At 34.8% G+C, this 21,417-nt stretch overlaps 2 protein-coding genes across 2 annotated transcripts; one reads left to right on the top strand and one right to left on the bottom strand.

Moving 5' to 3' along the window:
- The first annotated feature begins 12,352 nt into the window (after positions 1-12,352).
- LOC111888260 (serine carboxypeptidase-like 27) lies at positions 12,353-15,327 on the top strand. Its single transcript, XM_023884399.3, has 9 exons — positions 12,353-13,370; positions 13,457-13,552; positions 13,646-13,738; positions 13,812-13,897; positions 13,979-14,233; positions 14,320-14,447; positions 14,526-14,621; positions 14,718-14,823; positions 14,923-15,327. Exons 1-9 carry the CDS (start codon positions 13,010-13,012, stop codon positions 15,076-15,078), a joined length of 1,377 nt encoding a protein of 458 aa, XP_023740167.1. The 5' UTR covers positions 12,353-13,009; the 3' UTR covers positions 15,079-15,327.
- Positions 15,328-19,459: 4,132 nt separating this feature from the next.
- On the bottom strand, positions 19,460-20,658 carry LOC111888252 (uncharacterized). Its single transcript, XM_023884379.3, has 2 exons — positions 20,235-20,658; positions 19,460-19,878 (listed from the first exon to the last, which is right to left on the bottom strand). The coding sequence occupies exons 1-2, from the start codon at positions 20,417-20,419 to the stop codon at positions 19,680-19,682; spliced, it is 384 nt and encodes a 127-aa protein (XP_023740147.1). The 5' UTR covers positions 20,420-20,658; the 3' UTR covers positions 19,460-19,679.
- Positions 20,659-21,417: the final 759 nt, after the last annotated feature.

Genomic DNA, 21,417 nt, shown 5'->3' with positions numbered 1-21,417 from the left:
TATATTGATTGTTTTGAATTCTATGATAATATATACATTTATTATAACCGTATAATCTCAACCGTTTGAATAACTTTTACCCGCGAGTAACTCATGAATAAAATTAAATATAATATATGGCTTAATGTTATTTATAGTTTTGTTATTGTTAATTATTTTTTAAAATTTATTTTCTTAACGTTTTAATTTTTATTATTATAATTATTTAAATCATCAGACATTGTTTTTCGATTTTAAAGGTAACAATATAATCATTTATATAGAGTTATTTTTAACTATTGTTATTGTAGAGTTGTTTTCAGAGTTATTTTTAACTATTGTTACGTTTTTGAAAACTTTTAAGAATTATACAAATATCTTTAGAAAATATTTTAGTTAAATTGATATTATAATTTAGTTTTTGCATTTAGCACTACAATTTATCACTTTTTACTATTCACAAAATATTCATTGAGTTTTTTAAGTGGAACTGAAATTTATATTTAAGTTAACACTGTAATGTTATATTTAAATTGACAGTTTAAGTATTTTTTCAAACTGTTCCAAAGTTGTAGCTTTAAATTGATAATAGTTTACATACAACAACATATTAAGTCTAATAAATTAAGTATTACTATGTTAAAAGTTAAAGACGTAACTTTATAAGTAAAAATAAAGATATTATTTTAATCTTGAAATTTAGTTTATGTATGATTACACTTTATGTTTGATATTTATTTAACCTTATTAACCAAATTATAATCATTATTAGAAAGACACTACAATTTATCACTTTTAACTATTTACAAAATATTATTTGGGTTGTTTAAGTTAAACTAAAATTTATATTTAAGTTGGTCTTGTAATGTTCTATTTAAGTTTATAATTTAAATATTTTATACAAATTATGCAAAAGTTGTAGCTTTAAAATGATAATGTTTTACATGCAACAATATATTAAAACTAATAAATTAAGTATAATATGTTAAAGAAAAAACATCATAAATGGTCCATGTGTTTTCCCAGATTCTGAAGTTTAGTCCCTGTGGTTTAAAAATCTCATAGATGGTCCCTGTGATTTCAAAACTTTTGACAGATGGTCCTTATCCCTCACACCGTTAGAAACCCACCGTTAACCCTTATTTCATTAAAATAATATAAGGGTAAATCGGTCTTTTCACCTGTGCCCTCTTCTTTATTGAGGGAAATGATTATGCCACCGTCTTCTTCACGTCAACTCCCAAACACTCTTCATCTCCTAAGAGTACAGTGACTTTGTCTTCAACAGATCACTCTCATCCAATAAATGAAATTGGGGTTTAGGGTTTACACAACACCAAAGGACAATGGTTCTGTCCATATGGTGTTTGCGTGAAAAAAATGCATGCTTGAAGGACTTGCAATCGAGATACGTTAAGATTTTTCATAAAAAAAACTTAAGTTTTTGTTTTCCTTGAATGTATTCATGAAGATAAATCATCTTCTTTACCCTTTCTATTTTTGTGTTTGTAGAGGGATATGATAACTATTTCACGTTGAAGATACACTATAGTGGTGTCTTCACCAAGTCACCTGGAAGGAAATATGTCGATGGTACTGTATCATACGTAGATGACATTGACACTGATTTATTTTCAATCCATGAACTCGATGACATGGTTCGAGAATTAGGGTACAAAGGTGAACAAAATCTTTACTACCATTTTTGTATCCCTGAATTTCCCTTAGACTACGGGTTATTGCCTTTAGGTAATGACCAAGATGTTCTTAAATTGGTTTCCTATGTCCCTAAGCACAGACTTGTAAAGGTCTATATTGAAATTGGTCAGACTCGGGTAGCTAGTTATTTTAAGTCTCCTTCCAAAGTTGTCATTGAGGAACTGGAACCTGAGAGTGTGTCACCGGAACTTAATAGAAAAAAACCTTGTAGAAGAGAAGTAGCATCATGTAGTAAAAAGCTTGAGTTAGACCACCCTGCCAACCATGTTGTTGACCAGTCACAGTGTAACGCCTGTGTTTCCGGGCTCGTCATTAATATTGATATAGTAGTCCAGGTTAACCTTTGTAACCCATTTTGAAATGATAGAAGTGTATTATTTGAGTATTATGTGTTATGTGCTTAATTGTGTGTCTTAATTTAATTAAGAATAAAAATAAGTGTCAAAATGAAATGTTAGATAAAGCCGATATCTATGGATAATGTTGTAGTTGTTGAAACGAGGTTTCCGAATATATAAAGAATGCCGAAATCCGAGTTATAACGAAGAAGTTATGACCTGTCGAAGTTTCGCGACAAAACCGACAATGCTGAATGACGTAAAAAGTAAAATTTACGTTAGTGCGATATTTAGCCTTAGTGATCTAAAAGAATGTTGTATAGTTCCTTAAACCGAGAGCGTGCATGAAAAGAACGCCCAAATCTGACTTCGTATGACGAAGTTATGATTTTTCGAAGTTTCGACTTAGCGGTAATCGTATGCAGCCCGAATACTCGAAATAGAGATCATGTGATATTTAGCCAAAAATTTCTAAATGAGAATTGAAGACCTCATTGATAGTAGTCCAACGATAAAAAGACAGACGAAAACGGAGTTCATATGAAGGAGTTATGAATTTCGAACAGAGTTTTCATGTCCCGGCCTACTAAAAATAATATATAAGTAATATACTTATAATATATTAAAAATAAAGTCAAAATTAGCCAATGGAGTCTAAACGAGAGTTGTAGTGCATAATCTCACCTTTGCATCGATATAAAGAACGTCGAAAACGGAGTTCGTATGCGAAACTTATGAATTTCTGAAGTTCGGGGCGCGAAACCCCAAAACTGTCAGATACCACGACGTGGCAAGCAGTGCCACAATGTGGCCAATCTTCTGACACCTCTGGGAGTCCCCCAGATGCAACTTGCGATGACGCATGCAGTAACGACTAATCCCACGACGTGGAAAAAGGTGTCACGACGTGGCAAGGGCCAGTTTTGCCCTATAAATAGATTTGAAGGGCCAGCCGAGTTTGGTTGCTCATTCTCTCATCTCTCACCCATATTACCTCGATTTACATACAAAGAAGTACCCCCGAAGCCCCAGTATCATTCCCGATCCCCGAAGCAAGTCCCCAAGCCCCGAATATCCCGAGAAGTGCAATTCCCGAGCCGAAGCTCTGCTCGCGAGAAGCTCGGTTTTTGTGAAGATCTTCCAGATCTACTGAAGAATACTACTTCTACAAGTCGTAGTGCTGTCCGATCATCTTCTGATCAAGTGAGTGTGTAGTTATTTTCTTCTAACGCATAATTATGAAGTATTTTATACGAAATACATGTTATGTGTATAATTGTGTTGTTATGTGTGTGAATGTATATTTACTTTCTTCTATCTCATAGATCCAATTTATTCTCTATGAAATAAGTGTTATGTGGGTGTGCCTCATCTATTATGTGGAATATGTATTGAATGAGAATGCTCTACAGGTTTTAAACTATGTATAGAAATATATATTTTTATCTACTAATATGTTGGGTAGAACATAGGTAGATAGTTGATGTGTGATAAACAGATGAGAGGCCTCGATGATGTTGTTGTTGATCTAGTTATTCAGTGGAGTATGGATAACGACCATAGACTCTTTCTAGACAGTCCTGTGGAACGCTAGCAGGTTCATAACCTGTAGGTGTTGTGAACGATGTGTTCACCGGTGTACTCTATCCCCCTCATGGTTGCCTTTAGGACACCTACTGTTGAGGAAACCCCTTAGCAGTAATGTTCGTCCCGATGAAAATCCTAGATTAGGTCCCTTGAGATAGATGTTGTTTTAGGGACATAAAAGTGAGGATAACGAGAATGGGTAATCGGGTTATTGTTGGTTGGTGAAATTAAATATAATTATTTATCGTGGGTTGAAAACCCTATATGCTCACCAGGCTCCCAAGCCTGACCCACTAAGTTATTTCGTATTATAGGTAGTGGCGCGAGGGCATAAGATGGATGAACCATCAAGTTGTTTTGTTTACAAGTCTATATATGTATATATTTGTTGAATGACTTGTAATGTTATCGTTTATGCTTTATGGTCTGTATCGGAACATGACATCCCGAGTTTTGATTATATAATGAAAATGCATCTCTTGATGAAATGCTTAGATAAATATTATTTTATTATATTTTGTTTTGGGAATAAATTCCACAACTCTTTTAAATCAAAAGGATTTACTCTGAAATTATTTTAAAAAGCATAAATGAAATCGGTATTTTCTGACTGTGATTTTAGGGATGTCACACACAAGTAATAGATATGGATGAAAGTCAGGATCATTCAAAGACTATTGTTCCATATGTTATGTCTCATGTTAGCCAACGAAGTAATGTCATTGATGTGAATGAAGGATTGATCAGGGGCCACATAGAAGAAGTGTGTAAGGGTAATTTAGGCAATCTTGCAGAGGAACCAATTTGTGAAGATATTGATGGACAACAAAGTGTAAGACTAGATGAATTTGAAGCATTTACAGATGATTATTCAACTTATGCTGACTTTGATGTTGAGTATAGTGTACCAAATGGTGAAGACAATCAAGTAGAAATGGAAATTCTAGAGGGTATGGTAAGTGATGACAGTGGAGATGCTTTCTATAGTCAGAATGAAGATGGTTTTGATTTTAGTGGAGATGATTATGATGATAGTGACTACATTGTACATGTGTCTAACTTGCAATTTGATGTGGATGTAGACATGAGTGAATTCCAAAGTGCCGTGGATGTAGATGGACATGGAATTTTAAACAAGCAAACCGAAATTATAGGTAATGACATAGTTGATGAAGAGTTGGAGTTATTCAAAGTGATGATTATCAGTATGCAGGATTTTATGAAGATGAAAGGACAAAAATGCTTAAGGAGTTGAGTAGGTCAACTCCATGCTCACATTGGGAGATCCATTTAAAACCATATAGGGTGGGGCAGTGTTTCAAAACAAAGAAGGAAGTTGTGGACTACATGCATGCACATGCTGTAAATGCAAGGAGGTCCATATACTTAGCAAAAAATGATAAAATCAGGATAAGGGTCAAATGTGGAGGTGTTGTGGGCCAATCTAGTGAAACAGTTCAATTTGGTGGGCCATCAACTAGAAGTAAGGTAAAGTGCAAGGGACAATCTACTGAAACAGTTGAATGTGGTGGGCCATCAACTAGAAGTAAGGAAAAGTGCAAGGGCAAAAATGTGATTAGTAAAAAAGGAAAATGTCCTTGGGCAGTCCAAATCTTGAGGCCAGATGAAAATAAGGATTGGTTGGTGAAAACAGTACATGATGTCCATAAATGTTTGCAGACAAGATCAGTTAAAGCTTGTACTTCCAAATATTTAGAAAACTTAATTGTTCCACAAATTCAGAGTAACCCTAAAATTCCAATCAAAGCTTTACACGAGGAGTTGTGTAAGAAGCTGGAGCTTGGTATGTCAGTTCAAAAGGTTGGTAGGGCAAAGCAAATGGCTGAACGTGTGATTAGTGGGGACTACCAACTTCAATATGGGTATCTGAGGGATTATGCTTTGGAATTGTTAAACATTAATCCTGGTTCAACTGTTAGGATAGATGTGTATCCTGAACCATGCTTGTCGACTACTACAAGAACTTTTAGAAGAATATATGTATGTCTAGGTGCATTGAAGTTGGGATTCAGAGCTGGGTTAAGGGATTTCCTGGGAGTTGATGGTACATTCTTGAAAGGCCCATATCCTGGGCAGGTACTAACTGTTGTGGGTCTAGACTCAAATAATGGAATATACCCTGTAGCATATGCAGTGGTAGAGGTTGAGACAATGTCACAACTGGAAATTTTGTGTCATGTAATCTATACATTCAAGCTAATGTGAATCAAAAACTTCAATCAAATACATCATGCAAGTACTACAAATAGTCATCAAGCAATTGGAGACCTTAGAAGTCCTTGCTTAAGTCCATTTTGGACTAGGACTTCCTTATTGGATCCAAATGGACCAATAAGCTTCCAATTAGACTATCATGGGCTTAGAACCCTAATTGGGCTCTAATTGGACCCACATTTATTTATTTCAACATTTTGGGTCATATGGGGCCTAGAATGAATTGAATTAAAAGCCTTGATACATGAATAACCTAAACTAGTCCAATAAAAATATAAAAATCCTACTACATCCTTTTAAGCTTAAAACATACCCAAGGCTAACCCAAATATTGGGCTTAGGAGCAAAAGGCCCAAATTTCTTTTTTTCCCTCCATGTTTTCGGCCCAATACCCAAGCCCAAGAGGAGTGAAGATAGTTGACTTTTAAGTGACACATCATTATTATCCATAGGACATCCATGCAACATCTCATACCTCCATGCAAGCATCACTTCAAAGATCACTTCACTTCTTCTCTTCCTCTCTCTCACTCTCGGCCACATCTCAAACACACACACACATTTCACAAATTCCCTCAAAGAACATTCAAGAAAACTCTCTCATTTCCTCCCCATAAATTCGAGATTTCAAGAAGCTTTCAAGGAGATCTTTCAAGAAAAATCACCATCTAAGGTAAGTTAATGTTTAACTTATGATCTAACTCCCTCTATTCCATTAAAATCTCTTCTAAATTCATTCATATTTGTGATCTTGCATCCTAGAGGTCGAAATCTTCACCAAAGGGTGCTTAGGCCAAAAATCACTTCATTTTCCTTCCATTTTCTTTGCAAAACCGAGCCCCCACACCAAGGTGAGCTTCATACCCCCTATTTTCTGTTTTTATGAGTTTTATGGGGGGGGGGGGGAATACAAGTGAAAGTGTAGATCTATATGTGTTTTGTATGCCTTGTATGATTTCCATGCTTATATGTATGCTTTTATGTGTTTTAATGTTGGATCTAGCCATAAAACCCCTCAAAACCGAGATATAACTTATGTTTTATGATTTTAGCTTCAAATACATTTCTACATACAAAGTGTTTCAAGAAAAATGGCTAAGTGGTTTAGTAATAATTTTCTTTGGGTTAAAAACACAAATTTTGGGCCTAAAATGTGAAAAATACAAAATTAAGGGTCCAAATTGGCATATCATGGATTCTGCTGGATGAAGTGTGCCAAAACAGTTTCCATAAATCAATTTCTGGAAATATACTCATTTAGGGGATTAAAAACATAAATTCCAAGCTTAATGGGCTAAAAATGACATTTTTGGCCCAATGAGGCCCATTATGCGAATTTTTCTGTTTTGGAGGGCCAAAACTGTGATTTTCTGTAAAACAGTGGACTATAAGTGTTCCAAATCCTTTTCAAAGGTTTAAAATGCTTTTTAAATTTAAAAAGGACCAAAGTTGCAAAAATTTTCCAATTTGGGCCAAAATTGCCAAAGTTGCGAAAAAGAAGGGTTAAAACCGAGAAAACTGCATTTTCAGGGACTTAAACTGTTTTCTATGAGAAATATGCTGAAAAATATTAATTTCAATAATTTTTGGTGTTAAAATGTCAAGAAAATTAGTTTAAGGACCAAACCGGGAAGTATTTAATAAAAGGGTTGAAAATGTAAATTTTACAAACAATGAGGAGCTGAAAACAGAAAAATTTCAAGACTAATTTCATATACACAATTTGATCAAATAATGGCACCACGGCTATCGACGAAATACAATACATCACAATACCAAAAGTTGTTGTTAAACGAATTGGCTCGGTCTCGATCCAATAGAAATCTACAACTACTAACACTACGACACTACGATTTATACAAGTAAAGTTTGGTAATACATTATACATGCGAGTGTGCACAGACGTCTACGCACCATCTTTGGGCCCTAAAAGTGTAAAATCTTGTTCGTTGAGCCTAGCTAGCCCAATGACCTGATCTTAAGGCCCGAAGACATTTTTTTTTACGGAGTGTTGGGTTTTACCGATCCGACACAACGTAAATGGACTTTCAATGGCTTGTATACCACTCGGGGACCCCTCGTACATTTTTATCCCCAACCGGTTAATGGAGTCACCGAGGTCTTCGTGACCTCTTTCTCTTCAGATGTGGGACTACACCTAGTCAGGGCGATTGGATAACGTGATTAGTACGAACGACGCCTTCGGGATCGTTAGTATAGCTATAAACTGGGCGTTTGTGTAATGCGGGTTTGTAGTAATTAATCATGCTCGAGAACTTTCCAACGTCGCCTGGGACTGACACTATACGCTACGCAATGGTTTCAATGTAACTTCATGTAATACAAGAAATTAGGAAAACATTGGGTTTTCCTAGGGTTTTTTTCCAATACATACAGATTCAAAATGCATACAACCTTAACGAACAAATTTTCTTTAAGTGTAGAAACAAACAAGCATACCTATGGATCTTCACAACATTTTCAAAAGCTTTTCTTTTCAGAAAATATCGGATTTTCTGGTGGTTTTCAAACAATACAAAACATTGGATTTCAAACACTACTTATGAACTCACCAACATTTCATATGTTGACGTTTTTCAAAATACTTGTATTCTCAGGGAACCAGTGAACCAAAGGAAAACATATTCAGTGACGGTTGCAGTTTACTTATGTATGAACCGAACAATTTAATTTTTGGAAATGTAATGATTTGAGACAATGTAACGAATGTAAACCTCATCAGTTGTAATATTCAAATGTTGGTGATGAATGATGTTATGTTTCATGTATATTCATTGTGATGGTATTCAATTGAGTCACGACAGCCCCCGGACGTTTCCGCCGTCTGGTTCGGGGGTGTGACAGACAACTAGTTCTTGGACCTGGTTCATGGAACTGTTAGGAGATCGAAGACTTGGAATTGGGAGCAAATTCAAATTTTACCTTCATTTCTGATAGACAAAAGGTATGTTTTACCTAATTATTTCTCATGATAGTGTAGCTTACTTTCTATTTTTATAAATGAAACTGACTGTATTTGCATTTTTTAAGGGGATAATACCAACAGTTGCAAAGGTATTCCCCAATGTAGAACATAGGTTTTGTTTGAGGCATATTCAGGAGAATTTGAAGAAACAATGGAAAGGAAAAGAGTTAAGTGACTTGGTTTGGGAATGTGGTAGAGCAACAACATTAAATCACTTTAAATATGCAATGGATGAGTTGAAGAAAATGAATGATGAAGCTCATGCTTGGTTGTGTAAGATTCATGTAGAGACATGGTCTAAATCTCACTTCAGTGGTATGTCATTTAGAAGTTGTTGAGTTTTATGTTTTAATATAAAATTTGTAATTTCTCTTTTTGAGTATGTTTTTCACAGGTAGGGCACACACTGATTGTTTGTTGAATAATCTTTGTGAGGTATTCAATGCTAAGATAGAGGAAGGTAGGGATAAACCAATCATCACCTGCTTAGAGTATATTAGAGAGTATCTCATGAAGAGATTGTGTGTTGTGCAAAAGGAAATAGATAAGTGTCAAGGGGAACTAAGTACTACTGCAACTATAATTTTAGATGAGATTAAGACTCAAGCAGCAAAGTATGTAGCTAAGTATAGTGGCGCAGGAAAGTACCAAGTTGCAAGCACATGGCAGGATCAGTATGTGGTGAACCTAAATGAAAGAAGTTGCACTTGTAGGTTCTGGGAGATTATAGGTTTTCCATGTAGGCATGTTGTTTCTGCTATATGTAACAAGATTGAAAATGGAGAAGATGCCCCTGATGTTGAGGATTGGGTCCATCCTTACTATAAATTATCACCATGGAGAGCCATGTATCCGAACAAAATTGATCCAATAAATGGTCGTTCAATGTGGCCAAAAAGTGATTGTCCATTCACTTTAACTCCACCAAAACATCACACACAGGTTGTTATGCCAACTAGGCTAGATATGTATTTTTAATGCCAACATGTATGTTAATGTTTTAAATATAATAAATGCATATGTGTAGGTTGGGAGGCAAAAAAAGAAGAGAATGAGAGGTGTTGATGAGCCCAACAGCCAACCAACTAAATTAAGTAGGAAATTTCTTGCAGTCACTTGTTTAAAGTGTCATAACAAGGGGCACAATTCCAGAACATGTAAAGGGCAGGGAGGCATTGGTGAAGTTGGATCAAAGGGGAAGACACAGGGAAAAGGGAAGACATAGGCAAAAGGGGAGACACAAGGAAAGGTAAAAGGTAATTTAGGAAATTCTGTTAAGTAGTTAGTTGGATGTTTGGTTAGTTAGGTCTTTTGAAACTTAAATTGTGGTTTGGTTGTTTAAATTATGGTAATTAGGTCTTTTCTAATGTTTGTATGAGTTAAGACCTTCCATCAGTAAGTATGTTGAAAGTAAGTCTCATGTTTGTATGGGTTAAACACAGACTTGTAATGATTTTATCAACATTTTGCTTATGAATTACCCTCTCCAAACCTTTCTAAAAAAGATGCATGTATAACAATGTAGATTTGAAATACCATTCCTAACCATTTGCAAGATGCAGTTATAACAATGTATCATACGAAAATGCACATCAACACCACTGATTTATAACAAAATACATAATCATCATTTCCATTAACTTAATGTGTTACACTTTATACAACAAAATGAAACCAAAAATACCCATTCAATCACAATCCAAAACCCCCTGAACTAGTTAGATGCGTACAAAAGAAACCAAAAACCCCCATCCTATTACCATCCAAATCCTTACTGGTTAAAAAAAAACAAAAAAAAAACATCCATGAACAGAACAACATCAGCCGGTAGTTCCACAATTCTGCACTTGCAATCGCAACCCTCTCTTCCAATCGATTCATTGATCTTATCAAACCTGGAATCACCACCAATGCCCTTGCACACATCGGAGGGTCAACCCACCTTACGGACCCACATCTTGAACAATTCAAAAATTGCCTTCCTGGGTTACGATCCGTCCATGAGGTCAACTTCGTTGTTTCCATTCCACATCTACAAATCGCCATCTTGTACACTCGTAGAAATCGTTTTGCAATTGGATGCACAGTAGAGTGAGAGTAGAAGAGGGTGGGTGCGAGAAGGGTTTTCAAAATATAGACATGCATTTGGTTCTAAAGAAGAGGGCACAGATGAAAAGACCGATTTACCCTTATATTATTTTAATGAAATAAGGGTTAATGGTGGGTTTCTAACGGTGTGAGGGATAAGGACCATCTGTCAAAAGTTTTGAAAACACAGGGACCATCTATGAGATTTTTAAACCACAGGGACTAAACTTCAGAATCTGGGAAAACACAGAGACCATTTATGATGTTTTTTCTATGTTAAAAGTTAAAAAACACAACTTTATAAGTAGAAGTAAATATATTATTTTAATATTGAAATTTAGTTTATATATGATTACAATTTAGGTTTAATATTTATTTAACCTTATTAACCAACTTATTATCATTATTAGAAAGAAATTGAAAAGTCATGAGAATTTCAAATGAATATGGTGAAAAGAAAAATGAATGTGATGAAAAGAAAATGTTTCCTTTATAATATAGTATGATATGTATTTTTTGAAATGATATTTTTTTTGAATAAATTATATAAGATTAATGGTAAATGTGTATAAAAAAGTTTATTGGTTAAATTTGGACAAAAAAAAATTAATGGTATAATGTGTACATAATAAACAATAAAATTCAGATCAGCAACGACATGACATGCTACGACGATGTAATTTTATTTTTTGAACAAAAAATGAAGGTTAATGATAATTCGTATACGAACACTATAATTGGTTGACAATATATGTACACAAAGTTGAATGGTAATTTTTTATACAATTTTTTAACTTATATCATAAGTAATTCACAAACCTTATTAAAAAAAAAAAAAATCATATTCATAGGCCATAGCGATCTAACCCTGGTAACTTTACAAAGCACAGCTGATGTGTATTCATTTACTCATCGATAAATTGATGCAGTTCATTGGATTATGTCATCAAAATTTGAATTCATTTCGACTTGTTGACTCCGTCGAAGAAATTATCTCATGCTGGTGTTGGTTCTTATGGACCTCAAGTGACTACCAGTTTCACCTGTATTTCCACTTTAATTACAAACTATGGTTGTTTCTCCAAAAACAACACTTGATTTACTGTTTTACTTTTACATTTAAACCCATGCTGTATAAATCATATGAAGATCTTGAAGAGAATATAATAATTAGCAGATGATAATCTGTATGGAGATAATAAATGGTCATGGCGTATGTCATCAATCTTCTTCCTTTGATTACAATTTTAGCAAGAGTTTATATTAATCTTATCTTTCTTCCTGCAAATCAGATCCATAATAAAGTCGCCAACCTTTTTCGTGTATTTTAAATCTTTTTCTTTATGCTCTTTCAACATTGTCAGCTTCTTCACCCATGTGCGCCTATTAACTGTTCGGTCAAATGCCCCAATGAAACTGTACCCAATATACAACTAGCAATAGCATTCTGCAATCTGCATACACCAATTGATTTTTTCCCAAATTAAATAAAATCAATCCAACTCATGTCATTCCTCAAAACAAGGTTAAAATCATGGAAGATTGCCATTTACAAATTACAACTATCTCCCAACTTGCACTCTACTACTACTACTACTCTTTGTGAATAAAAGCAAGAAAATTTGCGTTGATGCCAACATGTTTGTCTTCCTCTCTCTCTTTCTCTGTCTGCCCAGTCGCTATCTTTCTACATACTATTCTTTTTCTTTAGCATATGTGAATTCCAACCATTGAATAACTTTTTCATTTTATCAAGCTAAGTGGCCTTGTTTGATTTATTGTTATCATTCTTTTGTGGGTCATTTTCAACTGACTTGGTTATCTTCGCTCATGTGTTTTGTGAGTTTGTCTCCATTTGTATAGTAAACTCAACATAAACTTACCATAAAAGCATAATAGTATGATTAGTACCTTTTAGCACTTGGGTTGTTGGGTATTTATTTTCTCTTGGTTTTTTATCATATATGATCTATCTACCCATAGCCCATAGGTGCATATGTGTCTAATCATCTTATTCTTTACATAACTGATATAGATACTTTTGGGATCAGTGTTATTCCAAGATCCCATTAGAATCATGGGTAATTCATCGTTTCTCCTTGTGCTTTATCTCTCATTTATCGTTCTTGGAACTTGTGATTATTTGTTGGATCAAGAGAAAGATAAGATTGATGAGCTACCTGGGCAACCAACAAATGTTGATTTTTCTCAGTACTCTGGTTATGTGACTGTGAATCAACAATCTGGGAGGGCATTGTTTTATTGGTTGACCGAGTCACCTACAAATCGTGATCCAAAATCAAGACCACTCTTGTTATGGCTCAATGGTGGGCCTGGTTGTTCTTCAGTAGCTTATGGTGCTGCTGAAGAGATTGGTCCTTTACATATAAATTCCGACGGGAAGACCCTTTTCATCAACCCATATTCTTGGAACAAGTGTATGAACACGAACACGAACACGAACACCTTTTCGTCTTAATTTCACCAATTCTGTTACTAACTCTGTGATTCTTTAATCTGTCAGTGGCAAATTTGCTATTTCTCGAATCGCCAGCAGGAGTTGGCTATTCATATTCCAACACCACATCAGATTTGTACACAGCTGGTGATGCAAGAACAGGTAAAAATCCAATCGAATCTTTTCCAAAAAGTTTCCCCCTTTTCGAGTTCTTCAATTTTGACTTTTCTTTTGATGTTGGTTGTAAATTTTTAGCTGAAGATTCGTATGCTTTCCTTCTCAATTGGTTCGAAAGATTCCCTCAATACAAGCACCGTGATTTTTACATCACCGGAGAAAGTTACGCAGGTTCGCATCCTCTCTCTTACAGCATTTCCATCTGCTAAAATGTTGTAAATCACCTTCGTTCATCTAATTTCAGGTCATTATGTTCCTCAATTGTCTCAAATCATTTACGAAAGAAACAAAGGAGTGAAGAATCCAATCATCAACTTCAAGGGTTTCATGGTATAAACCAAACACAATCATCAAAACCAACGATTATACCAAAATCTTCCCTAATTTTCAGTTTCTGATCTTTCTTCGTAGGTCGGAAACGCTGTTACAGACGATTACAATGATTACGTTGGTACATTCGAGTACTGGTGGACCCACGGTTTGATTTCAGATTCAACTTATAAGTCTCTACAAACAACATGTGAAGGAGGGTCCTCTGAGCATCCACCAATCGCCTGCATTAGGGCTCTAAATACTGCCGAATCAGAGCAAGGAAACATCGATCCGTATAGCATTTATACAAAGCCCTGCAATTACTCTTCATCATTAAAACGAAGAGGACGTTACGTAAGTTAATTTATACCTAATTTTCCGTATAATGACCCATTGAACTCTTAAGTAATGAAGTACATTCATCTCCATCAATGAAACAGCCATGGATTCGTGGAGCATATGATCCATGCACTGAGAAATATTCAAATGAGTACTTCAATCTTCCTGAAGTTCAAAAGGCCTTTCATGCCAACATCACTAAAGTTTCATATCCATGGAAAACATGCAGGTAGATTGTTATTATATTCATAAAAATAGTAAAGCAGGTTGCTATTTCCTGTAATTTATGATTATTCGTTAATTACAGTGATATTGTTGGATCATATTGGGGAGATTCTCCACTTTCAATGCTTCCCATCTACAAGGAACTCATAGCTGCTGGTTTACGTGTATGGGTGTTCAGGTAAAAGTACAATAACTTGTGCACTTTTCCCAAAGTTAATAACATAACAACTGTATCAAATTAAAAATAATATAAAATTGTGGTTTTCATTTACAGTGGTGATACGGATTCAGTGGTGCCCATCACTGCAACAAGATATTCACTTGATGCGTTAAATCTTTCAACCATTGCTAATTGGTATCCGTGGTATGATAATGGAAAGGTAACAAGTTAAAAAAAAAAAAAAAAAAATTTAATTTAAAATTTGCATATTATGTGGTTTTGTTGATAAGAATGTGAATGTTTTTTTTTGGTGTTTTAGGTTGCGGGGTGGAGCCAAATATACGAAGGGCTGACATTTGTGACAGTGACAGGTGCAGGACATGAAGTGCCATTGCATAGGCCTAGGCAAGCTTTTATATTAGTGAGGTCATTTTTGGAAAATAAGCCAATGCAGAGAAGCTTAAACTCCATCTAGGTTTGATTTACTGGTTGGCTAATAAGTAAAATGTTGTTATTTTGTGGCGTGGGGTTCTTCATTCTTGCTTCTGATTGATTAGCATTTCTTTTTAAGCTCCATAATTAATCATTGTTAGATGTGGCGAACCAAAGAGAACATTGATTATTGTTGATTTCTTATACGTAATTTTGAGCTTTGTAATTGTAATTTTCATATATAAACTTAAACTATATATATAATATATATACGGATTTTACGTTATGGTTATCTCATTGTTGACTTTCATATTTGGTAAAGAAAAAAAAAACAAATCATGCAGCCGTTGAATGACTATTCAATATCATTAAATGAGCATTCAATAGCATTAAATAATAATTACGTTTCATAATTATTGTACGTAGGCTGTTCAAACTCTTTTTATAAGTGGCCACTAGCCACCTAACTTTCATTTTCATTCAAAAGCTGTGGATACCCTTTGTGTTTTTTTTTTTATTGGAACCCATCATCTGGTTTATTTCGGGTAACTATCACTAAATAACAAATTTCAGATTTTTTTTCGACCTAGATCACTCAAATTCAAAGGTTTCACAGTACTTAGAAGTTTCGTTTTTGTTTTTTACCTAAATTTTATGAAAACCTCGAAATCTCTTAAGAGGCTTAATCACTCAATGACTCAACGGTCTCAACTACTCAAAGTTTTGGTTGCTTGCATACATTTATGGATATTTGTTTTGGGATAACTGTTTTAAACAAGTCTATAGTTTTATGTGGAATAATTGTGAAACTTGTTTATTATTTAATGATATCGACACAATATTTTAATCAAATAATCAATTTCCCATTAAACAATTTAAAATTTTCATTAATATTGAAACAAATTAAACGTTTTTTTTTTTGAACCGCCAAATATATAAAATTAAATAACACCTCATATCAAAAGGATGCAAGGGAAGAAGTACACTAAAGGAGAAAATAAGAAAATTACAAACAAAGAAAAAGATCAAGATTCCAAACTCTCCGGTCCATGTTCTTAAATGATCCTCTATGTTTACACCAAATGAAAATTATTGATTTTATCCTCTCCACGGTATTCGCCGGTACAAAGGGAATGTTTTTGAAAGGTAACATATCCTTCACCAATCAAATCCATTGTATGAGATTTCACACCAAGATAAAATCGAGTCTATGACAGCTTTCACCAATGGTCATAAGAGTAGAATATGATCGCTCGTCTCCTCCTTCAAGTTACATGAACCACACATAATCCATGGTAGGGGTGAGCGCGGTGCGGTTCGGTGCGATTATTAGCTAAAACCTCACCACTAACCGCAAATGCGGTTAATCAATTTTCAAAAGCGCATGGTACGGTTATTTTTGCAGTGCGGTTAGACGGTTATTTTTACGGTGCGGTTTTGTTTTTTCTGTGTTGCGGTTATTAACCGCATGAATTTGGTGCGGTTATTTTGTGTGGTTTTTAACCACAGTTTAGAGCTTAAACGGTTTTAAGAGTTCAAATATATTACTTGTAATAATAATAAAAAAAAAAAAACCATAAAGTATAAGACAATTAACTTAAATCACAAACAACTAATATCTTAAAAACGTCAAATCAATAGTAATTAACAAGAGATATCTTAAAATTGTCTAATTTCACTATTTTTCAAAGTTAAACATAACAAACCCCCAATACTTTGGTTTTCTAGTATTTTATCCATCTTTCATCTATGAAACTTGTGTTATTTTTAATATTTAATATATTAATAATTAATTAAAAAAATTGTTTATAATATATGCGGTGTGGTGCGGTTTTTTTGCGGTTTTTGAAAACTAATAACCGCACCGCACCGCAAATTTGCGGTTTTTGACAAACAGAAAACCTCACCATCGGTTTTAATTGCGGTTGCGGTTTATGCGGTTAATTTTAGTTGCGGTGCGGTTTTTGCTCACCCTTATCCATGGAACTGGGACTCCCCTTAATTTTAACGAAATTGATGATGAGATTCTACAAAGCTTCGCTCTCCAAATAAAGCATAAGATCTTAGACGGTATCACTTTGCACCATTCAAACGGTCCATCGCAGACTATGTGACTCGCCAATTCAATCTGTTCACGTAACAATCAGAGAAGCGATTGTCAATCACGAAGTTGGAAACCCAATAACCTTCAGTTGGTTTCCAATACACAATTTCTTTGGGATGGATATTGAGATTCTTTAATACATGCCTGATTTTGACTATATTCTTCTAAACACCCGTTCTAGATCTATCGGCAAAAATAGACAAATGTCTTCCATCTAAGCCGTAAATGCATCGAATGACTTTCGCCCATAGTGTAGAGTTTTCATTTTTCAATTGCCACATCCACTTAGCTTATAGAGAAATGTTTTGACTTTTTATAGATCCAAACCCAATGTCACCCACCCTTTGTGGGGCTATAAGTGTTTCCCATGCAACCCAAATAATACTTTTCTTTTCCAATTTAGTGCTCCATATAAATCTCCTTCTAATTTTCTCAAGGGTCTCAATGACACCATTTGGAACGGCAAAGATGGATATAAAAAGGTAGGAAGATTACCAAGAAGCGCCTTTGTTAGGGTTAATCTACCACTGAAGCTAAGCGTTTTTGCTTTCCACAACGAGAGCTTGGAATGAAACTTTTCAATAATCGGCCTCCAAGCATTCTTCAAGTTCATGTTTTCTTCCACAAGAATACCCAGGTAAGTGAAATGGGAGAGATGACGGTTCGTAACCAAGAGGAGCAGACTAGTTCGATATTTCGCTAGGAGATGCTCCGACACCAAACACTTTAGACTTGCTAAAGTTAACTTTCAACCCGGACGAAACATAAAAACATCTCAAGATCCTCGCTAAGTTAGTAATGTTGCGTCTCGACCATTCTCCAACGAATAAAGCATCATCTGTGTAAAATAGCTGAGATAAACAAATGTTAGAATTTGGGAATTTTATTCCGTCAAAAACTCCTTTATCAACCGATGTCTTCATCGCCATATTCAACCCTTCCATCGCGATGATGAATAGGAAGGGGGAAACCGGGTCGCCTTGTCTCACTCGTTTCGCCATAGAGAATTAATTTGTCGGACTTCCATTAATAATCACCGATGCTCTACCCGATTTCAAACAATTATGAATCCAAGAGATAAATTGATAGAATCCGACCCAAAAACCATGAACAAATTTCTTTGAGAATTAAGATCCGTAATATAGAAGTGTTATAATACAGAAGTACTATTAAACTATTCTCATTCATTATTAAACCAAAACCCAATGTGTTTTAAAAAGCTATTTTATTTTTGTTATTATCTACAAAACTAAAACTAAATAAATTCAATTTTTGACATCCATTAGCAATCAATCCAAACAATTTTTTTTATTAAATAAATATAATTTAGAGTTATGTCGTATTCTATTTAAAGACTTAATAAATATTAACACCAATTATTATATTTCAAATTAATAATTTACTTATGTTAAATATAAAATTTGATAAAAATATTTTACATTTAATAAACATATTTTACAAAATAGATAAACCAAATTATAATCCCAACATGAAATACAAAAATACATATGCGAAAAATTAAAATTACATAATTACCATCTTTGCCAAAAAAAAAAAATTCCTTATATGCTTAATTAAAACAATTTTTTAAAAATGACATGAGTTTTTCTATTATGAAATTGTGTCTATAATTCGATTCATATAATATTGAAAAGGTTGTCATCATATTCAGTAGAGGTTTTTCGTCGTGAGTTTGTAGACATGCTATTTAGAAATTTTGGTAGATCATACTAGTGAAGGTATATGTGTCATTCATCCTACGTATGAGATTTAAAATCAGAAAACTAGAATCGGACCGGAACCGGAACCATTGGAACCAGTTCTGGGTTTAAAAAATGACTTTATCTGGGTTCCGGGTAATCCGAGTTTGGGTCCATTGGGTTCCGGTTCCGGTCTTGATGTGGATATGTGTGACAATGTCGCAAGCTCTATGAAACATACGAATCTACAATGAGAGATGTTACAAAAAACATGAATATAAAATAGACAAAATTGCAAAAATGGTCCCTGTGGTATGCATTTTTTTGGGTTTCAGTCCAAACCTCGACTTTTTTGGATTCATGGTCCTTTTGGCCTAGTTTGTACGTAAAATTGGTCCCCCCGACTTAACTGCCGTTAAGTTTTTGCTGTTAACCTCCTCATGTGCATCTCACATGAGGGTATATTTGTCTTTTCACTTCTAAAGGACCATTTTTGCACCTAAAAATATATTTTTTTAAAAAAGTAATACCTTTTTATTTATTTTAATAATGAAAAAATAAAAGATCTCTCTCTCTCTCTCTCTCTCTCTCTCACTCACTCAAAAGCACACAGACCCATATGACGTTATGATGTTATCCCTCCTCTTCATATACAAATCAGTTTTCACATTCATATACAAGGAGATGTAATAGTGCTTCTGTTTACATAAAACATCTGCATAAAGATTTCTTAGCTGCCTAAGTTCAAAAATAAACACCATGCCCACTATCAACTTCACTTTGAAGTATCTACTAGAAGACCATGTGCAATCCAATTTCAATCACGAAGCAAAACTTATCTTAATAACCTTGCTCATGAGTTGAGCTATCAACCAATGCTTGCATATGCCTCCAACTTATCTCCTCTCTTGTCTCCCCATTTGCAGCCTTCCAAGCCCTAAAAACGATGTCAACATATGCCTCCAACATCGACTTCCTCCCGAAAGGAATTTGAGACCTAATCATTGCTAGTGATTCCTTCACAAGTTGTCTAGATAACCTAAATAAAAATGTTAAAAATCATCTTTCTTGACCCATTTTCAAATACAATGGGGATATTAAGCATCCGATGAGCATTAATTTCAAGTCCTATATACTCTCATCCTCAAAATCGAACAACATGAATGCTTCACGAAGAGCAAACACTCTATGAACATTCACTTTGTTCTTCAAAGCAGAGAAAAAGGCAGTTTATCAAGGATCGAACCCTCGATTTGGAAGAATTAGAAGAAATCAATAGAATGAGAACAAATTGACAATCAATCGATAGCAATCAGCAAAGTAGAAATTGATTTTGATTTTGTGAAATTAACCCAATCGATAACCAACATCTTGCTGTTAAAATAAAGAACCCACCCGAGGAAGACGACGACGCGGAGGATGAATCCGACAGCATCGACATCGGTGGAACGACGAACGAAGTGCTTGAGCGGGGGAGAGGTGGCTGAAGAATGTGATGGTGGATGTCTCGTTTCAACGACTGGTTGAGGAAGAAGATGGAGCGTAAATGCATATGGGTAACAAAGGGCAAAGTTGTTCATATGAAAAACCCTTGACCGGATTTAAAGTATTCAAAGCTTCAAATGTAGGGAATTTTCGTAGAATATGAAGGCTGAGTGTAATTTCTTCATATTGGGTTTTTGATTGATTGAACTTCTATGAGTGTTCGCAAGTGATGTGGTTTGAGCTAGTTGAAGTGGTGAAGAAACGAAGCTGGAGCAGCACCTGGTGAGATCGATTCCCAATTATGGGGAAAAGAGAGAGAGAGAGAGAGAGAGAGAGAGAGAGAGAGAGAGAGAGAGAGAGAGAGAGAGAGAGAGAGAGAGAGAGAGAGAGAGAGAGAGAGAGAGAGAGAGAGAGAGAGAGAGAGAGAGAGAGAGAGAGAGAGAGAGAGAGAGAGAGAGAGAGAGAGAGAGAGAGAGAGAGAGAGAGAGAGATCGTTTATTTTTTTCATTATTAAAATAAATAAAAAGGTATTACTTTTTAATGGTGCAAAAATGGTTCTTTAGAAGTGAAAAGACAAATATACCTTCATGTGAGATGCACATGAGGAGGTTAACATCAGAAACTTAACAGCAGTTAAGTCGGGGGACCAATTTTGCGTACAAACTAAGCCAAAAGGACCATGAATCCAAAAAAGTCGAGGTTTTGACTGAAACCCCAAAAAAATGCATACCACAGGGACCATTTTTGCAATTGTGTCTATAAAATAAGTATCACTATATATATCGCAATGAAACCGAATCTTACTACACAACCAATCATGACAAAGAAGAACTCAAACTGGTATTGCTCATCTGCATGGGCACATCTACTATGGTACTTTTAGTGGTTTTTTCGGATGCAATGCAAAAAATTTCAAATTTTTTTGATTTTTTCCTAATATCGAAACATTAATAAAAATTTTTGTGGCACTCCTACTATGAAATATTATGTCTGTCCCTGCTCATTTGTCTTAATATGTGTCATAGTCTCTTCATCAGTCTTTTCCAAAACATGACAATAAGCGTGAATACATACAAATGAGTTTTTCAAGATC

The sequence above is a fragment of the Lactuca sativa genome, chromosome 2 (assembly GCF_002870075.4).
Source record: "Lactuca sativa cultivar Salinas chromosome 2, Lsat_Salinas_v11, whole genome shotgun sequence".
NCBI lineage: Eukaryota > Viridiplantae > Streptophyta > Magnoliopsida > Asterales > Asteraceae > Lactuca > Lactuca sativa.
The sequence above is the reverse complement of the archived record's forward strand: the minus strand, read 5'-3'. Positions and strand labels throughout refer to the sequence as shown.